General features: G+C 31.9%; 3 protein-coding genes across 77 annotated transcripts in view; 2 read left to right on the top strand and 1 right to left on the bottom strand.

The window, feature by feature from the left end:
* LOC112495972 (protein REDUCED CHLOROPLAST COVERAGE 3-like) overlaps positions 1-17,666 on the bottom strand; it is a 109,838-nt gene that overhangs the window by 65,917 nt on the left and 26,255 nt on the right. The gene's annotated exons all lie outside the window — the stretch shown is intronic.
* The window catches only part of LOC102629279 (receptor-like protein 14), a 146,281-nt gene that overhangs the window by 116,559 nt on the left and 12,056 nt on the right, over positions 1-17,666 (top strand). The gene's annotated exons all lie outside the window — the stretch shown is intronic.
* On the top strand, positions 559-17,587 carry LOC127903777 (receptor-like protein 14). Of its 24 annotated transcripts, none has more exons than XM_052444726.1 (5): positions 611-1,424; positions 1,507-1,557; positions 1,634-1,651; positions 1,852-1,921; positions 3,439-3,994. In XM_052444726.1, the coding sequence occupies exons 1-5, from the start codon at positions 1,199-1,201 to the stop codon at positions 3,617-3,619; spliced, it is 546 nt and encodes a 181-aa protein (XP_052300686.1). In that variant the 5' UTR covers positions 611-1,198; the 3' UTR covers positions 3,620-3,994. The 24 variants fall into 24 exon arrangements, 3 of the variants coding, with proteins under 3 accessions (XP_052300686.1, XP_052300687.1, XP_052300688.1); XM_052444727.1 differs by lacking the exons at positions 1,507-1,557; positions 1,634-1,651; positions 1,852-1,921; positions 3,439-3,994 and adding exons at positions 14,960-15,010; positions 15,087-15,104; positions 15,305-15,374; positions 16,892-17,447 and having other exon boundaries at positions 700-1,424; XM_052444728.1 differs by lacking the exons at positions 611-1,424; positions 1,507-1,557; positions 1,634-1,651; positions 1,852-1,921; positions 3,439-3,994 and adding exons at positions 14,233-14,877; positions 14,960-15,010; positions 15,087-15,104; positions 15,305-15,374; positions 16,892-17,447.

Genomic DNA, 17,666 nt, shown 5'->3' with positions numbered 1-17,666 from the left:
ATTTGGGGTGGGGCTCCATGGGGCTCCAAACCCGTGGAGGATTTTGCCATCCCCAGCCACAGGCCACGATAAGAGAGTGACCGCTCAATGCCTCTTTACAAAAACGTTTTCTCTTCATGAAAAACGTTTCTGAAAATGTCTAGCCAGAAGCTAAAAGCATTTCCATTTTGTTATTTTTCGTTTTCAGGAGCAGAAAACACTTATAAAGACAAATTACATGGTAACTTTTGATGTCACGTGATTTGCACATGATGCACTTAAGTCAGCTTGACCAAAAATTAATTTTTTTTTCCCCTAAAGGTAAATGGAGTGAGTAAAGCCGAAATTTATTTTTTAACCCTTCATCTCATTTCGAACTCAAATGGTTAATTGAACAAAACTGTTTTTAAATACTTGACCGCGCCTTTTGGGGGAAAAATAACAAATTGAGAAATGACACTTGATTGCAACTGGGTTTAAATTTTTACCGATGGAGTCAAATATATTTATGGGGTTTTTGATGTTTTCATCACTTGATGTTCAATGGCAACGGTATCTTACCTTAACAATCATTTGATGATTTTCCAGTAGCTTTCTTTGCGCCAATATTTTACTCAGTTTAAATTTTAATCCTTTATTTTAACAAATTAATTCACCAGTAGATAACATGTATTTTTTTGGCAAGAATTTACATTGCGAGAGAAAGACAAGCCTCGTTAAAGCAGATGCATTATTATTAGACGAAAAAGCACAAATTGGTGGTCTAATCTATTGTAAAGTCTTGTATTTATTTACATAATTATGGGTCATCAGAATCTTTTGCTTCATTCACTTCTCTTTTTCTTTAATTATCAAGGAAATGCGCAAAATTTTCATTCTGACTATCAAGTTGATAGTGTATCAAAGACTTAGTTTGCTAACATTTCCATGTGTGCATATGTAAGTCATGTATTTGCTAGACAACCAGAAAAACTTCAAGAGAGCAACAATTGACAGGTCAATCTTGTGAGTGTTTCTCTTGCAGTTAATATTAATAAAGAAAATGCTTTTGATGAAGTTGTCATTGTGGATTGGCATAGCTTTGATTCAGTTACATGGATACAAAGCATGATTGGAAACAGAGAGGATTGCTCTCTTGGAAATCAAGAGCTTCTTCATATCAGCCAGTGATGTTGGATATGATGACGACATTCTTTCTTCATGATTTGATGATGATGGAATGTCGTCTGATTGTTGTAACGATTGGGAGGGAGTTAAGTGCAACGCCACCACCCGACGGATGACGCAACTCTCACTCAATCAGAAAACAAAAATCAACTACTCTGATTATAACTCTTATTCTTATGGAGTTTCCCTTCTGAGTATGTCATTGTTTCACCCTTTTGAAGAATCGCAGTGCCTTGACTCATCTGATAATTGGTTTAAAGGCTTCTATGAGAATAAAGGTACAAGCACATGTGTATATTACTCATTCATAATTATTTTGTCAGTGACTAATTAATGATAATAATTTATATGCACTTGCAGCTTACGACAGCTTTGGGAGTTTGAAACAGCTAAAGATCTTAAATCTTGGTGGTAATTTCAACGACAACATATTTGAATACACTAACTTCACTTACCACTCTAAATCTTCGTTCCAATAACATTGAAGGTTCTACAATCAAGCAAGGTATATATGTCTGACGCCAGCAGAAATGCATGTCAGGCAAGTTAATCTCTTAAAATATTTATGTCTATTGTTTTGATCACTCAATCTAACAAGCGGCTCTTTAAGAAGGCTAGGTAAGCTACTGAAATTACCGATCTATCACAACGATCACAGTCTTCTACAATAATTTTATAGTAACATTTTGCTTTATATTGTTGTAGGATTGGCATATATATTTGACAAACTCGAAAGCAATTGGTCTTCGTGGTTGTGGAATAACCACACTTCAAGGTATTCCGCAACAATCACCCCTTCCTACTTAGTTTCCTAGTCCTTTTGGCAATGTTATGGCCCTTTATTTTTCAATTTTTTTTTTTAGTAAATCAGCTTAATTGGATCTTAACTAATCACTTTATTATAATTTTTAAGTCTAATTTTGAATTCCCATTCTTCATTCTTTTGATTCTCGATGCATAATTGACTAATTCTAACTTGATCAAATTTCAAATAGAACCACTGCTTTCTTTAATAAATTTTAGTCCTTAACATACTCATCACTATTTTCTAACATAACCTGCTCATTTCTTTCACTCTTTCTTTTTTTCTGAATTTATTTATTTTTTTAAATCAACAATGATATCTATCTTCATTTCATTACTTATAGCTTTGAATGAAAAACGTTTTTTTAATAGCTCTTACATTTCAATGCTTTTGAAGTATTATTTATATCTATACATCAAAACTGGAAAAAAAAAATCTAAATCTAACTAATATGACATTTATCTTATGTTCATTAATTCTTGATACAGGATTAGCTAATTAAATTCAAATACTTGGAAGCATTGAATTTGAGTAGTAATTAATAATAATATAAACAGTTCTCTAGAAACCTAACGTGAACAATTTACACAGAATTGTTATGTTGAAACATGATAATTAAATATTTGCATTACTGATACACTTCATTCCTAATGATTTGTTGATCAAGTACTTGGACAAAATTATATATGAAGACCAGTTCGTTTGTGTTTTTCTTTTTTTCTTTTTGTTTTTCTTTGAATGCTGAGGAATAAATTAAATTTAAGACAAATTAATTGTATTTTAAGACAATTTATTATTTAAGAAGACAACTAAAATATTATGAGTTTCTCTTTACATTATCCAATAGGTTTAGAGGTTACAGAACCATTGTCCAATGAACAACATCACGTGAACAAATTCTTCCTCAGAAAATCATAATGTTAAACAAGAAGGACTTCGGGCTATGATGAGCAAAAAGTTCACATCACTCTATTATTATTTTAAGTCTTGTACTGGATTTTGATTGAATTCGCTATAATTAGTTTTCATTCTATAAAATTTTGATCTTTTATTTTCAAGCAGGACTATGTAATTTGAAGAATCTTTTTGAGTTGGATCTAAGCTCAAATAACTTTGAGGGTCACCAATCTCAAAGTTCTTGATATTTCTAATAATCAATTAAGTGGTCATCACTTGAATAGTTGTTGAAATTTAAGAGGCTTAAAACATCCAAAAGTTGTGATCTTGAGTTACTGATGAGTCGGCTTATTTTTCTTTAGCCTTCCTCTGTTTTCCTTCTCAATTTCCTTTGCTTTCCTTTATTCAAATTTATTATGCTTATTTTTGTAATTTCAGAGTAGACCATAATTTTACGAATAATTTACCAAACAAAAATGACAAAATTTCTTATCAGTGATCTTCAGATCACTCATCAACTATTTATCCAACTTTAACGAGTCATACAAGAACTTGTCTGGTCTGATCCCAGACAAAAAACAATTTGGCAGGTTTGATGAAAAGAGTTATAATCTGGGTCTTTGTGGTCCAACAATTAATAAGAGTTGCACCAGAACAGAGGAAAATCTAGCAATAACATCCAATCGAGGAGAAGACGAAGATGAATCTGCAATTAAGATGAATCCTTTGGATGAACTCGTATTGGCGCTGGCCATGGTTTTCTTTCATTGATGCATGTACTGGTTGTTGTTTATATTGCCGTGTGAAATTTGTATATTTCATCCGTGATCTTGCTAGGGCATAGTTTATCGTTATCCTTCTTTTTTGTGTAATTGAACTTTTATGAATTAATTTTTAGTTCGTTGCTTTCAAGCCGGGTTCTTGAAAAATATACTAATTTTTATGCCTCCTTGTGCAATTCATTTGCTACATGAATCTGACGAATTTCTCGGACATGCGGTCTTAAGTCCAGAGTGAAGGCCTGAGTATTTCATGTACAGGTGTCTGTTGGTGATTTTGATTTAGAATTATGGACTTTGAATATTAGCGCATTTGCACTAGGAATATCAGTTATGAAATGACGAATGGAATCTTCTGTTTTTTGTTTCTCTGCTCTCTTTTACTTTCTTTCACAGTTACATTTTTCCTGTAAACAAAAATTTGTTTCTGAGTTTTCATTCACATATTTGTAATTTATCATCCAAAAGTTGCGTGCAATTTTCATATGATGTTAATGAATTAGCTTATTTTTCTTTGGCTTTCCTCTATCTATCTTCGAGCACTGATATTTGAACACTGTCAAGAAGCCACCAAGATAGAAAAACCAGTATTGTTTATACTACAATACCACTAGAACGCACAAAACGACAGTACCAGGCCATAGTTTACTTATTATTTCACTACAATTCAATGCTTGTATAGATTAATTATTTGATAATTCCATGCAAGTCCAAGCATACAATTCAATAGAAAATAATTATCGTAATTTTAGAAAGACAGTTTTGAAACAGTAATTGAAGGTATTCATTTGAACTTTTTATATTTACAGAGAAAAGTCTATTGGTGCTAGTTTCCAATTCATAAAAATAAGTCATCCGTGAAACACGCTTTGAAATTGGTTAGGCAGGCTGCAAAGTAAAACGTGATCGCCACTCAACCATCTTTAACATAAAAACGTACACTCCACGCTTGACTTGTAAAAACTGGAAATTTTCCGTGCTTTCAAGAATGCTGATCAAATTGGGGACGCAATGGACAATTCTTGATGATTTATTGGTTGACTGACTCTATCACTAATTTTAAATTTAAAAAATATATATAGAAAAATATTTGAAAACCAATATTTTTACATATTTCCTTACAAGTTTGAAATTTGATTTATATAATGAAATATTTCTATTAGCTATTAAATTTATCGTAATTTTAGAAAGGCATTTTTGAAACAGTAATTGAAACTCTTAGTTCATGGTTTGATGATGATGAACCTCCTTCATATGATGTTACTGATGAATTAGCTTATTTTTCTTTGGCTTTCCTCTGTCTTTCTTCGAGCACCGATATTTGAACACTATCAAGAAACCACCAAGATAGAAAAACGAGTATTGTTTATACTACAATACCACTAGTTTACTGTATCTTTCTTTTATGAGCAATTGAACTTTTTATGTATTAATTATAGCCGGTTGCTTTCAAGCGGGGTTTATGCCTTGTTGTGCAATTCATTTGCCATATGAATCTGAAGAATTTATTGTTCACTGAGATCTTAAGACTATGGAGTGAAGGCCTTAACAGAATTAGCTCGAGATGGCGCCAACATTAGCTCCATGTCCCACGGGTTAGTTGACAGAATACGTCAATCGAAGGTCGCCTTGTAGTGTGCGTGTTTGATTATATGATTATAATTATACGTCAATCGATGGATGTACTAATTCATGTTTCCATTGGCTTTCAAAACAAAAAATCTCAGTTTATTGTGAAATATACAAGCCCTTATACACACCGGATAAATTTCTAAACATGTATAAAAAATAGTTGATTATTGATTTTCACAAATTCCAATTTATCAAACATCCTATTGAATTATTAATTCCAAAGCACTTTTTTAAGTATCAATAGTGGAATAAATTATTTGATAATTTAAAACCCAAACTTACGCCTAAATTCTTTAAATTATCTCATTCAACTTTTATTTTATTAGTTGACTATCTCCATCAATTTTTGTAAAAAATAGAATTGACAACCGTTTGTATGTTGGCTTTATTTGAAAGTCAGTCAACATTTATTTTCCATGGAGTATTAATGAAGCGTTTTTCCTCATTGGTCCAGGTCCTACAAGTCTTCATCAGTCATTATAGAGACCAAAACTAATTATATTTATCTGTGTCAATCGCTATAAAGATTGATTTTGAATTAATATTAAGATCGATTGTCCAGTAACATTAAGATTGATTGAATCAATCTTTAAAAATCAATCAAACTTCCAATTATAATAATTTTGACTTTTTTTTTCATAAATTCATAAGTTTTGTATAAATCGAGCTTTTATGCGCATGATTGGTGAAGCAATAGAGCGAAAATTTTGATCTTGATAGGAAATATTAATTGAGCATACATTGGGTTTCGATGGACTAATCATTCATAGGTTTTGGTGGTCACCGTGATTGGCCTATGATAAACTTTTAGTATAAATTAATATTGAACTTTCCCTAATTGCAAGGCCAGTTCTCGTGGAATTCTACAACAACCATCCTGATTCTTGAATGGCCGCGAAAATTCCGCAAGCGATGAACCCTCTCTTACGCACCACTCATCCTCTACCACAAGGATCAATACAAAGATGAGGACGAAGACTATTAATCACCGAGAGTGATTTTCCCAAGCTTTGTTAATCACTACTAAGATTTATTACCAATCAATAATATCAGTTGACACAAAGATTGATTGTCTTTTTTAAAGGGACTCAAGAGTTTTAGATATCATTTCAATTTATTAACTTATTATTTTGGTGTACACCACAAATTTATGAGTAATTTATTAAAATGTCTAAACATGTATGAAAAATAATTGATTATTGATTTTCACAAATTTCAATATGTCAAACATCCTATCGAGTTATTAATTCCAAAGTACATTATTGAAGAATCAATACTGGAATAAATTAATTGATAATTTCAAACCCAAACTTACGCTTAAATTCTTTAAATTATCTCAATCAACTTTTTTTTTTCTTAGCTGACCATCTTTATCAACTGTTGGAAAAAATAGAATTGACGACTACTTGTATGTTGGCCTAATTTGAAAGTCAGTCAACATTTATTTTCCATGTAATGTTAATGAAGCATTTCCCTCATTGGTCCAACATTGCAACATGTGGAATTTCAGGCTTACAATTCTTCATTAGTCATTACAGAGACCAAAACTGATTGTCTTAAGTGCCAATCACTATAAAAATTGATTGTCAGTCAATATCAAGATTGATTGTCATTTCAATATACGCCACAATTTTATGAGTAATTTATTAAAATCTTTAAATATGAATGAAAATTAGTTGATTATTGATTATCACAAATTTCAATATATCAAACATCCTATCGAACTATTAATTCCAAAGCATGTTATTTAAGAATCAATAATGAAATAAATTATTTGAATATTTCAAATCCAAACTCACGCTTGCGCTTTAACTCAATGATTGCATGTTATAATAAATAAATTATTTGCGTATTTAAACTGCACCTCTCCGTATGTCATGCATCGTATAAAATAACATTTCAATGTGATCCACACTTTTTATGAGTAAATTACCAAATATATATATAGAAAATTACTTGATTAATTATTGATCATGAAATAATAAAAATCAATTTATCAAAAATCTAGTAAATAATTTTCAAAACCCATTAAATATTTGAGAATATCAAATATCAATGCTTGAATAGATTGTTGGATAATTCAATGCAAACCCAATCATACAATTCAATTTTAAAAAAAAAAAAAAACCAATCATAGAGGGAAAGAGTTGATGGCCACTCGTTTGTTGGCTTAATTTGAAAGTCAGTCAACTTTAATTTTCCACGTAGTTGCAATAATATATGGAAAATTAGCTAGGGTCATTTAAATTGGACCCGTACATCGGTCCCATGTTCATACGAAATTTTTGTTTTTGTCATTTCAAGTGATTGTAATAGTAGTGAAGAGTGTAGACTGAGAGCAATGGAAACTTTCCTTATCCGAATGCAGGAACACAAAGGGTCACAAGAGCTTCAAATAACATTTATGTGTTTTGTCATTTCAGACTACGCCACACTAACTAAACATACACGAAGATTTACGTTGATTAATTATAGATTTTCTAATAAATTGATTTAAACTTATCAAACAACCAATCAAATTCTTCTCAAAACACATTATTTAATAGATTGACTGATAATGCAATGGAAATCCAAACATGCGGTTAAATTATTTAAATTCTCTCAGTCAACTTTTATTTTATTAGTTATGATTATCTCCATCAAACTATTGGAAAAAAAAAAGAGAACTTCAAAAAAAAAATGCACACAAATGCCTGTAAAAGAAGAAGAAAAAAATTGGAGATCAAGATGATAAGATTAGTTTGACCTACTCTTTTCTTTGTTCGAGGCAAAGGCTGTTGATATTGAAGATTTTGGGAATGAATTTTAATTGAATTGATTCACACACACACTATGAGAATCAAAAGAGAGATGGGATTGACTATTGAATTAAAGTTAGAACTTCGATAATATTTGAAATTTTCTTTGAGCTATATGACTTATACAATCTTTGAGGCTAGTTTTATTTTAAATTTCTTTGTTCTTTTTCTGCTAAAATAAAAAAAAAATTGCAATGATGTTTGTGGGTATCATCGCTGAAGCCCTCACGAGACTATAACTCGTCCACTAGGGCCGCCTAGGGGTTTAAAGGCTTATTGCATACGCTAAATGCAATCGTGATTTCCTACGAAAGTGGTTTAGTTTAGGTTTTCTTTTTATTTTTGTTCTAGGTTTGCTCGAGGACGAGCAAAGGATAAGTGTGGGGGAATTTGATAAGTGCATATTTTCCATATATTTTACTATTAATTTCTCCATCTTTTTCTTGTTTTGGTCTTAAATATTCTAGTTATTTTAGTTAATTTTTAATTTAATAAATTATATTTTATTATGTTAATTTTATGTAATTTTTATATTTTGTTATTTTAGGTGCATTTTGGGAATAATTTGTGCTTAAAGGGATCAAAGCTAGAGAGAGTTGAAGATTGTTGATGCTCGCTGCCGTGGTGATAAAGTCGAAAGGAGAAGAAGAAACAATTAAATTGATTGGCTGAATTATTAGCTAAAGGACATGAGAAATATTAGCCAAATTAAAGAGTGCACGTGAGGGAAGCCAAAGCAAATTAAAAGGCTTGGCCTTTGGCTTAAGAGTTGGAAAAGTCGGTGGGGCCCATTTGAAGACTAAATATAAAAGCCAAACTTTGGTTTTAGAAAGGGGGGAGCCGCCAAAGAAGCCAACAGACGCTGGACGGAAAAGAAAACAAGGGCAGCGAAGAGAAAATAAAGAAGAAAAAGCCAACAGCCGGAATTAAATTGAAGAAAAAGGCAGCCGCTTGAATTAATCTCCATAATTGATTTTGTCAATTCTCTTATTCTTAATTCAATTATGTTAGGCTAGATTTTTATTTGGTTGAGGGTGAATTCAAAACCCTAAACATACTATGCAATTAAATTTAAATTCTACCATTCAATTTATTTAATTGAGATTGTTTATGTTCTTCTATAATTAATGTTCATGGTTTATTCTTGTTTTGTTTGAGTGGCCAATTAAATAGGACTTGAATAAATTTTATTGCTAGATTAAAATTCTTGATCCGTAATTGTCTTGATATTTTAATCATTAGTAGCAGGTTGGAATTAATGATTTCAATTGGAGAACATAACCTAGGTTAAATAATCCGAGCTTGTGTGTTTATTGCCTAGATCAATCTAATATCTTTCTTTGTTTAATGCTTCCATTATCTTAAATTTAAAGAGCTTATTTTAAATTATTTAAGGGTTAGAGATTAGGTGAAGAGCTTATTTTACCTAACGACACACTAAGGAAAGATTAAGACTAACAGAGCTTATTGTTGTCTACGGTTGATAGTTTCAATATAAATTGATAATAGAATTGATATATTATGTGCATGTTTGGTGGTGGCGAATGATCCTTTAACCAAAGTTTTCATCATTATTATTTCTTTCTCCTTTAATTAGAGTTTTTATTAAATTCTTGTTCGTAATTTTAATTTCTTTATTTCTTACTATTTAGTTAAAAATTCATAAACCCCCCTTTTATTTTTAATTGGCATTTTCTTTAATTAGATTAATTTATATTATTATTACTATTATTATTACTACTATTATTTTATTTTAAATCTTGCTTTGGAGTTAATAATAAATATAACTAGCATAATCTCTGTGGGATCGATCCTTACTCGCTCTGTACTAATTATTTATATTAGTGGTAAGGTTTTAAATTTGGTGCACCTTAACGACACTACCAACTCGTATCTTGCTAAAGGAGATGTAATATTCTCACTTACTTTGTTCAAAACTAGCTAGATATACTATAGCAACTCATTTGAATGATGTGCTAGAAATCAAAGTGAAACTTGAAGGAGATATTCCAACACGCGGGCTCTAAAAATAATTTGTGGTATGCTGGAAGTTTTAGTTTATAGATTTAAAGCTCAGTCCAAAGATTTATTAATATTAAGTGTAATTTGAATATCAGTAATATATCTGTTTCTATCTATATTTTGTTAAAAGTGGATTATAAAGAGGCCAGATGAGGATTGTTGATGACTGCAAGCCGCAGGCCACGATAAGAGAGTGACCGCTCAATGCCTCTTTACAAAAACTTTTTCTGTTCATGCAAAACGTTTCTGAAAATGTCTAGCCAAAAGCTAAAAGCATTTCCATTTTGTTATTTTTCATTTTCAGAAGCAGAAAACACTTATAAAGACAAATTACATGGTAACTTTTGATGTCACGTGATTTACACTTGATGCAGGTAAGTCGGCTCTTAATTTCTCTTTGTTTCAATGTCTTTGGACGGTACTAGATTCACAAGCAGATAACATGTATCAACAGGTAATATTCCCTCACTTCTAGTCTGGGTTATGGTACGGGCTTAAAGGTGCATCCCACACTTGCGGCCCTCCCTAGGATACCTCGTGGTCAAAACCAAAAAAAAAAACTCAAATGGTTAATTAAACAAAACTCAAATGCGAGTGGAGTAGAGACATCCCTCTCTTATGAGGGATATTTGGCTGGGCATGTACTTTATAGAATAAAAATATAATAATGTAAGTCACAGGTATATATCTAATTGTAAATATCAGTGATATGTTGTCATTTGTAAATATCTATGTGTAATACAGTAACCTGATACTTAATCAGTTAAAAAAAAAAACTTTGACTTGAAATGATAAGGAAAGTTAAGTCCAAAATGTACAGCACAAAAAAGCATGGTAACGTTCCAAGTGTGCAGGACTAAGTGGACTGCATCAAATTGGTTTTTTTTTTTAATGTTAAAAAATAAAATACTGTCATTTATTTATTTATTTAGTCAATTAATATAGTCAATAATTTTTTTCACTTTAATCTGTTTTTTTCAATAATATTAAAAAATTCTTAAAAAACATACAATCAAATCAATATAGTTTACTAAAAGGCAAATGCTAAGTTACAATAATTGTAACATACATCCCTAATGTGAACCACACAAATTGTGGATCATACAATTTTGTGTGGTTCACATAAGGGATGTACGTTACAATTATTGTAACTTAGAGGCTCCCGCCTTGGCTTTATTGGACTTGCCTCTTCCGGAGATTGGAGCCATAGTGATCTTTCCTCTTCAAGAACTTGGAGCCTACTCACCTTATTCCCATTCCTATCATCAATTTAATGACTAAACAAGTTATTCATTTGGATTTCTCCATTTCAATTCTCATTCCAGTTTAGTAAACACAGCCTTAAAGGAGACAATCCAACATGCAGGCTAAAAATAATTGGTGGTGTTGTGGAAGTTTGAATTCATAGACTTACAGCTCAGTCTAAATGTTCATTAAGTATAATTTAAAAATGAGCATTATTACCAAATGGTTGTGGCTCAGTTGGCAACGCAGGTTGAGTTTGTGGGAAAAGCTCTTGGGTTCAATCCCCACTAAACACGTCGTTTGGGAGGGGTAAAGAGCTTTAACTGTGACTACACCCCAAATTCGGATTAGTCGGGATCCAATTGCGTTTGCCAGATACCGAATGGCTTACACCAAAAAAAAAAATCAGCAATATATATATTTTTACTAATATTTGAATAAATATATGTATCCTTATTCATATTTTATCAAAAATGGATTGTAAAGAGGTTTGATGGAGATTGTTTTGTGGGGCAGGCACGCGAGGATCCAATGGATCTCACAGCGGCATCAACAAATTTTTCATTTAAAAAATATATAAAATTACATTATTTTAATTTATAAATCCTATCAGACCTGCCAAATTAGTATGCGCAGGCGCGCACCTCTTCAGCCTTTTCCCGGATTGTTGGGGACCGCAGACTGCAGCTCACGGTTGAATTTTCCCCGTAGCGTTCTTGACGTACGCCAATATTTTTAGTCAGCTTTAACTTTAAGCCTTTGTTTTATAAAAATTATTTCACCAGCAGATAACATGTATTTTGGGAAGTTTACATTGTGAAAGAAAGATATGCCTCAATTCACTCGTATCTTGTTCAAGCACATGCATTCAAAAGGCACAAATTGGTGGTCTAATCTATTGTGAAGCCTTGTACTTCATTTACATGATTATAGTCATCAGTGTCTTTTGCTTATTCGTTCACTTTTCCTTTCGTTAGTTATTGCGGAAACGCGTTTGAGTAGTCATCAAAATATGCATCAAATGTTGTGGCAATGAATAAATACAAAAAAGAGAAATGGGATTTGAAAACAACTCTCACAATCCGGCTGAGACGCCGCAATTTCGTTATGCAGCAAATGTTGTTGTGCCAATAGCCATGCACCTCAAACTAACCAATTTGCATCTTCAATTATTTCTTTGGTCGGTACTAAAGTCAAACTCATTTTGCCATAATATTCAAGTCAATATTTCAACATTCTTTTCTCTCTTGAATCTGGTCAAAGGTTTTAATTCACTCGTATCTTGCTAAAGCAGATGTAATATTCTCACTTACTTTGTTCAAAACTAGCTAGATATAGTATAGCAACTCATTTGAATGATGTGCTAGAAAGCAAAGCGAAACTTGAAGGAGATATTCTAACATGCGGGCTCTAAAAATAATTTGTGGTATGCTGGAAGTTTTAGTTTATAGATTTAAAGCTCAGTCCAAAGATTTATTAATATTAAGTGTAATTTGAATATCAGTAATATATCTGTTTCTATCTATATTTTGTTAAAAGTGGATTATAAAGAGGCCAGATGAGGATTGTTGAGGACTGCAGGCCACAGGTAGGGATGGCAATGGGGCGGGGTGGGGGTGGGGATGCCTACCCCATTCCCCACCCCATTAAAATTTTTTGCCTCTATTCCCCACCCCATTCCCCAATAAATTTAGTGGGTTGGGGATGGGAAATCCCCACGTGGGGAATGATTCCCCCATCCCCACCCCATTCCCCATTTACTTGTTTAAATTTTTTTAAAAATCTCTAAAAGTTTGAAACAATATTTTAAACTGATATTAAAAGTGAAAAATATTTAAAGAGAGCAGCACCTTAAAAGAGAAAAGAAAATATAATAATATTTTAAAGTTAAAAAATATTGTAGGGTTTTCTTTTACTCATATTATGTTTATATTACATAAAAATTAAAAAATTATTAATTGACATTATAGTTAATAAAATAAAAATTGAAAACATATTTATATATAATGGGGATTGGGGTGGGGGTGGGGTGGGGAGTGTAATACCAAACCCCACCCCGTTAATAATTTGGGGATTACTTTTCTCCCACTCCCCACCCCATTCCCCAAAAATTATTAAAAATTTTCCCCATTTGGGGTGGGGCTCCATGGGGCTCCAAACCCGTGGAGGATTTTGCCATCCCCAGCCACAGGCCACGATAAGAGAGTGACCGCTCAATGCCTCTTTACAAAAACGTTTTCTCTTCATGAAAAACGTTTCTGAAAATGTCTAGCCAGAAGCTAAAAGCATTTCCATTTTGTTATTTTTCGTTTTCAGGAGCAGAAAACACTTATAAAGACAAATTACATGGTAACTTTTGATGTCACGTGATTTGCACATGATGCACTTAAGTCAGCTTGACCAAAAATTAATTTTTTTTTCCCCTAAAGGTAAATGGAGTGAGTAAAGCCGAAATTTATTTTTTAACCCTTCATCTCATTTCGAACTCAAATGGTTAATTGAACAAAACTGTTTTTAAATACTTGACCGCGCCTTTTGGGGGAAAAATAACAAATTGAGAAATGACACTTGATTGCAACTGGGTTTAAATTTTTACCGATGGAGTCAAATATATTTATGGGGTTTTTGATGTTTTCATCACTTGATGTTCAATGGCAACGGTATCTTACCTTAACAATCATTTGATGATTTTCCAGTAGCTTTCTTTGCGCCAATATTTTACTCAGTTTAAATTTTAATCCTTTATTTTAACAAATTAATTCACCAGTAGATAACATGTATTTTTTTGGCAAGAATTTACATTGCGAGAGAAAGACAAGCCTCGTTAAAGCAGATGCATTATTATTAGACGAAAAAGCACAAATTGGTGGTCTAATCTATTGTAAAGTCTTGTATTTATTTACATAATTATGGGTCATCAGAATCTTTTGCTTCATTCACTTCTCTTTTTCTTTAATTATCAAGGAAATGCGCAAAATTTTCATTCTGACTATCAAGTTGATAGTGTATCAAAGACTTAGTTTGCTAACATTTCCATGTGTGCATATGTAAGTCATGTATTTGCTAGACAACCAGAAAAACTTCAAGAGAGCAACAATTGACAGGTCAATCTTGTGAGTGTTTCTCTTGCAGTTAATATTAATAAAGAAAATGCTTTTGATGAAGTTGTCATTGTGGATTGGCATAGCTTTGATTCAGTTACATGGATACAAAGCATGATTGGAAACAGAGAGGATTGCTCTCTTGGAAATCAAGAGCTTCTTCATATCAGCCAGTGATGTTGGATATGATGACGACATTCTTTCTTCATGATTTGATGATGATGGAATGTCGTCTGATTGTTGTAACGATTGGGAGGGAGTTAAGTGCAACGCCACCACCCGACGGATGACGCAACTCTCACTCAATCAGAAAACAAAAATCAACTACTCTGATTATAACTCTTATTCTTATGGAGTTTCCCTTCTGAGTATGTCATTGTTTCACCCTTTTGAAGAATCGCAGTGCCTTGACTCATCTGATAATTGGTTTAAAGGCTTCTATGAGAATAAAGGTACAAGCACATGTGTATATTACTCATTCATAATTATTTTGTCAGTGACTAATTAATGATAATAATTTATATGCACTTGCAGCTTACGACAGCTTTGGGAGTTTGAAACAGCTAAAGATCTTAAATCTTGGTGGTAATTTCAACGACAACATATTTGAATACACTAACTTCACTTACCACTCTAAATCTTCGTTCCAATAACATTGAAGGTTCTACAATCAAGCAAGGTATATATGTCTGACGCCAGCAGAAATGCATGTCAGGCAAGTTAATCTCTTAAAATATTTATGTCTATTGTTTTGATCACTCAATCTAACAAGCGGCTCTTTAAGAAGGCTAGGTAAGCTACTGAAATTACCGATCTATCACAACGATCACAGTCTTCTACAATAATTTTATAGTAACATTTTGCTTTATATTGTTGTAGGATTGGCATATATATTTGACAAACTCGAAAGCAATTGGTCTTCGTGGTTGTGGAATAACCACACTTCAAGGTATTCCGCAACAATCACCCCTTCCTACTTAGTTTCCTAGTCCTTTTGGCAATGTTATGGCCCTTTATTTTTCAATTTTTTTTTTTAGTAAATCAGCTTAATTGGATCTTAACTAATCACTTTATTATAATTTTTAAGTCTAATTTTGAATTCCCATTCTTCATTCTTTTGATTCTCGATGCATAATTGACTAATTCTAACTTGATCAAATTTCAAATAGAACCACTGCTTTCTTTAATAAATTTTAGTCCTTAACATACTCATCACTATTTTCTAACATAACCTGCTCATTTCTTTCACTCTTTCTTTTTTTCTGAATTTATTTATTTTTTTAAATCAACAATGATATCTATCTTCATTTCATTACTTATAGCTTTGAATGAAAAACGTTTTTTTAATAGCTCTTACATTTCAATGCTTTTGAAGTATTATTTATATCTATACATCAAAACTGGAAAAAAAAAATCTAAATCTAACTAATATGACATTTATCTTATGTTCATTAATTCTTGATACAGGATTAGCTAATTAAATTCAAATACTTGGAAGCATTGAATTTGAGTAGTAATTAATAATAATATAAACAGTTCTCTAGAAACCTAACGTGAACAATTTACACAGAATTGTTATGTTGAAACATGATAATTAAATATTTGCATTACTGATACACTTCATTCCTAATGATTTGTTGATCAAGTACTTGGACAAAATTATATATGAAGACCAGTTCGTTTGTGTTTTTCTTTTTTTCTTTTTGTTTTTCTTTGAATGCTGAGGAATAAATTAAATTTAAGACAAATTAATTGTATTTTAAGACAATTTATTATTTAAGAAGACAACTAAAATATTATGAGTTTCTCTTTACATTATCCAATAGGTTTAGAGGTTACAGAACCATTGTCCAATGAACAACATCACGTGAACAAATTCTTCCTCAGAAAATCATAATGTTAAACAAGAAGGACTTCGGGCTATGATGAGCAAAAAGTTCACATCACTCTATTATTATTTTAAGTCTTGTACTGGATTTTGATTGAATTCGCTATAATTAGTTTTCATTCTATAAAATTTTGATCTTTTATTTTCAAGCAGGACTATGTAATTTGAAGAATCTTTTTGAGTTGGATCTAAGCTCAAATAACTTTGAGGGTCACCAATCTCAAAGTTCTTGATATTTCTAATAATCAATTAAGTGGTCATCACTTGAATAGTTGTTGAAATTTAAGAGGCTTAAAACATCCAAAAGTTGTGATCTTGAGTTACTGATGAGTCGGCTTATTTTTCTTTAGCCTTCCTCTGTTTTCCTTCTCAATTTCCTTTGCTTTCCTTTATTCAAATTTATTATGCTTATTTTTGTAATTTCAGAGTAGACCATAATTTTACGAATAATTTACCAAACAAAAATGACAAAATTTCTTATCAGTGATCTTCAGATCACTCATCAACTATTTATCCAACTTTAACGAGTCATACAAGAACTTGTCTGGTCTGATCCCAGACAAAAAACAATTTGGCAGGTTTGATGAAAAGAGTTATAATCTGGGTCTTTGTGGTCCAACAATTAATAAGAGTTGCACCAGAACAGAGGAAAATCTAGCAATAACATCCAATCGAGGAGAAGACGAAGATGAATCTGCAATTAAGATGAATCCTTTGGATGAACTCGTATTGGCGCTGGCCATGGTTTTCTTTCATTGATGCATGTACTGGTTGTTGTTTATATTGCCGTGTGAAATTTGTATATTTCATCCGTGATCTTGCTAGGGCATAGTTTATCGTTATCCTTCTTTTTTGTGTAATTGAACTTTTATGAATTAATTTTTAGTTCGTTGCTTTCAAGCCGGGTTCTTGAAAAATATACTAATTTTTATGCCTCCTTGTGCAATTCATTTGCTACATGAATCTGACGAATTTCTCGGACATGCGGTCTTAAGTCCAGAGTGAAGGCCTGAGTATTTCATGTACAGGTGTCTGTTGGTGATTTTGATTTAGAATTATGGACTTTGAATATTAGCGCATTTGCACTAGGAATATCAGTTATGAAATGACGAATGGAATCTTCTGTTTTTTGTTTCTCTGCTCTCTTTTACTTTCTTTCACAGTTACATTTTTCCTGTAAACAAAAATTTGTTTCTGAGTTTTCATTCACATATTTGTAATTTATCATCCAAAAGTTGCGTGCAATTTTCATATGATGTTAATGAATTAGCTTATTTTTCTTTGGCTTTCCTCTATCTATCTTCGAGCACTGATATTTGAACACTGTCAAGAAGCCACCAAGATAGAAAAACC

This window comes from Citrus sinensis, chromosome 7 (assembly GCF_022201045.2).
Source record: "Citrus sinensis cultivar Valencia sweet orange chromosome 7, DVS_A1.0, whole genome shotgun sequence".
Lineage (NCBI taxonomy): Eukaryota > Viridiplantae > Streptophyta > Magnoliopsida > Sapindales > Rutaceae > Citrus > Citrus sinensis.
This window is presented reverse-complemented; position numbering and strand designations above follow the sequence as displayed.

Coding starts and splice junctions, on each gene's coding strand:
- LOC127903777 (XM_052444727.1), top strand. CDS start 1,199: ATGTCGTCTGATTGTTGTAACGATTGGGAGGGAGTTAAGTGCAACGCC. Junction 1,425..14,959: donor AGGCTTCTATGAGAATAAAG/GTACAAGCACAT, acceptor ATGCACTTGCAG/CTTACGACAGCTTTGGGAGT. Junction 15,375..16,891: donor TGGAATAACCACACTTCAAG/GTATTCCGCAAC, acceptor ACAATTTGGCAG/GTTTGATGAAAAGAGTTATA.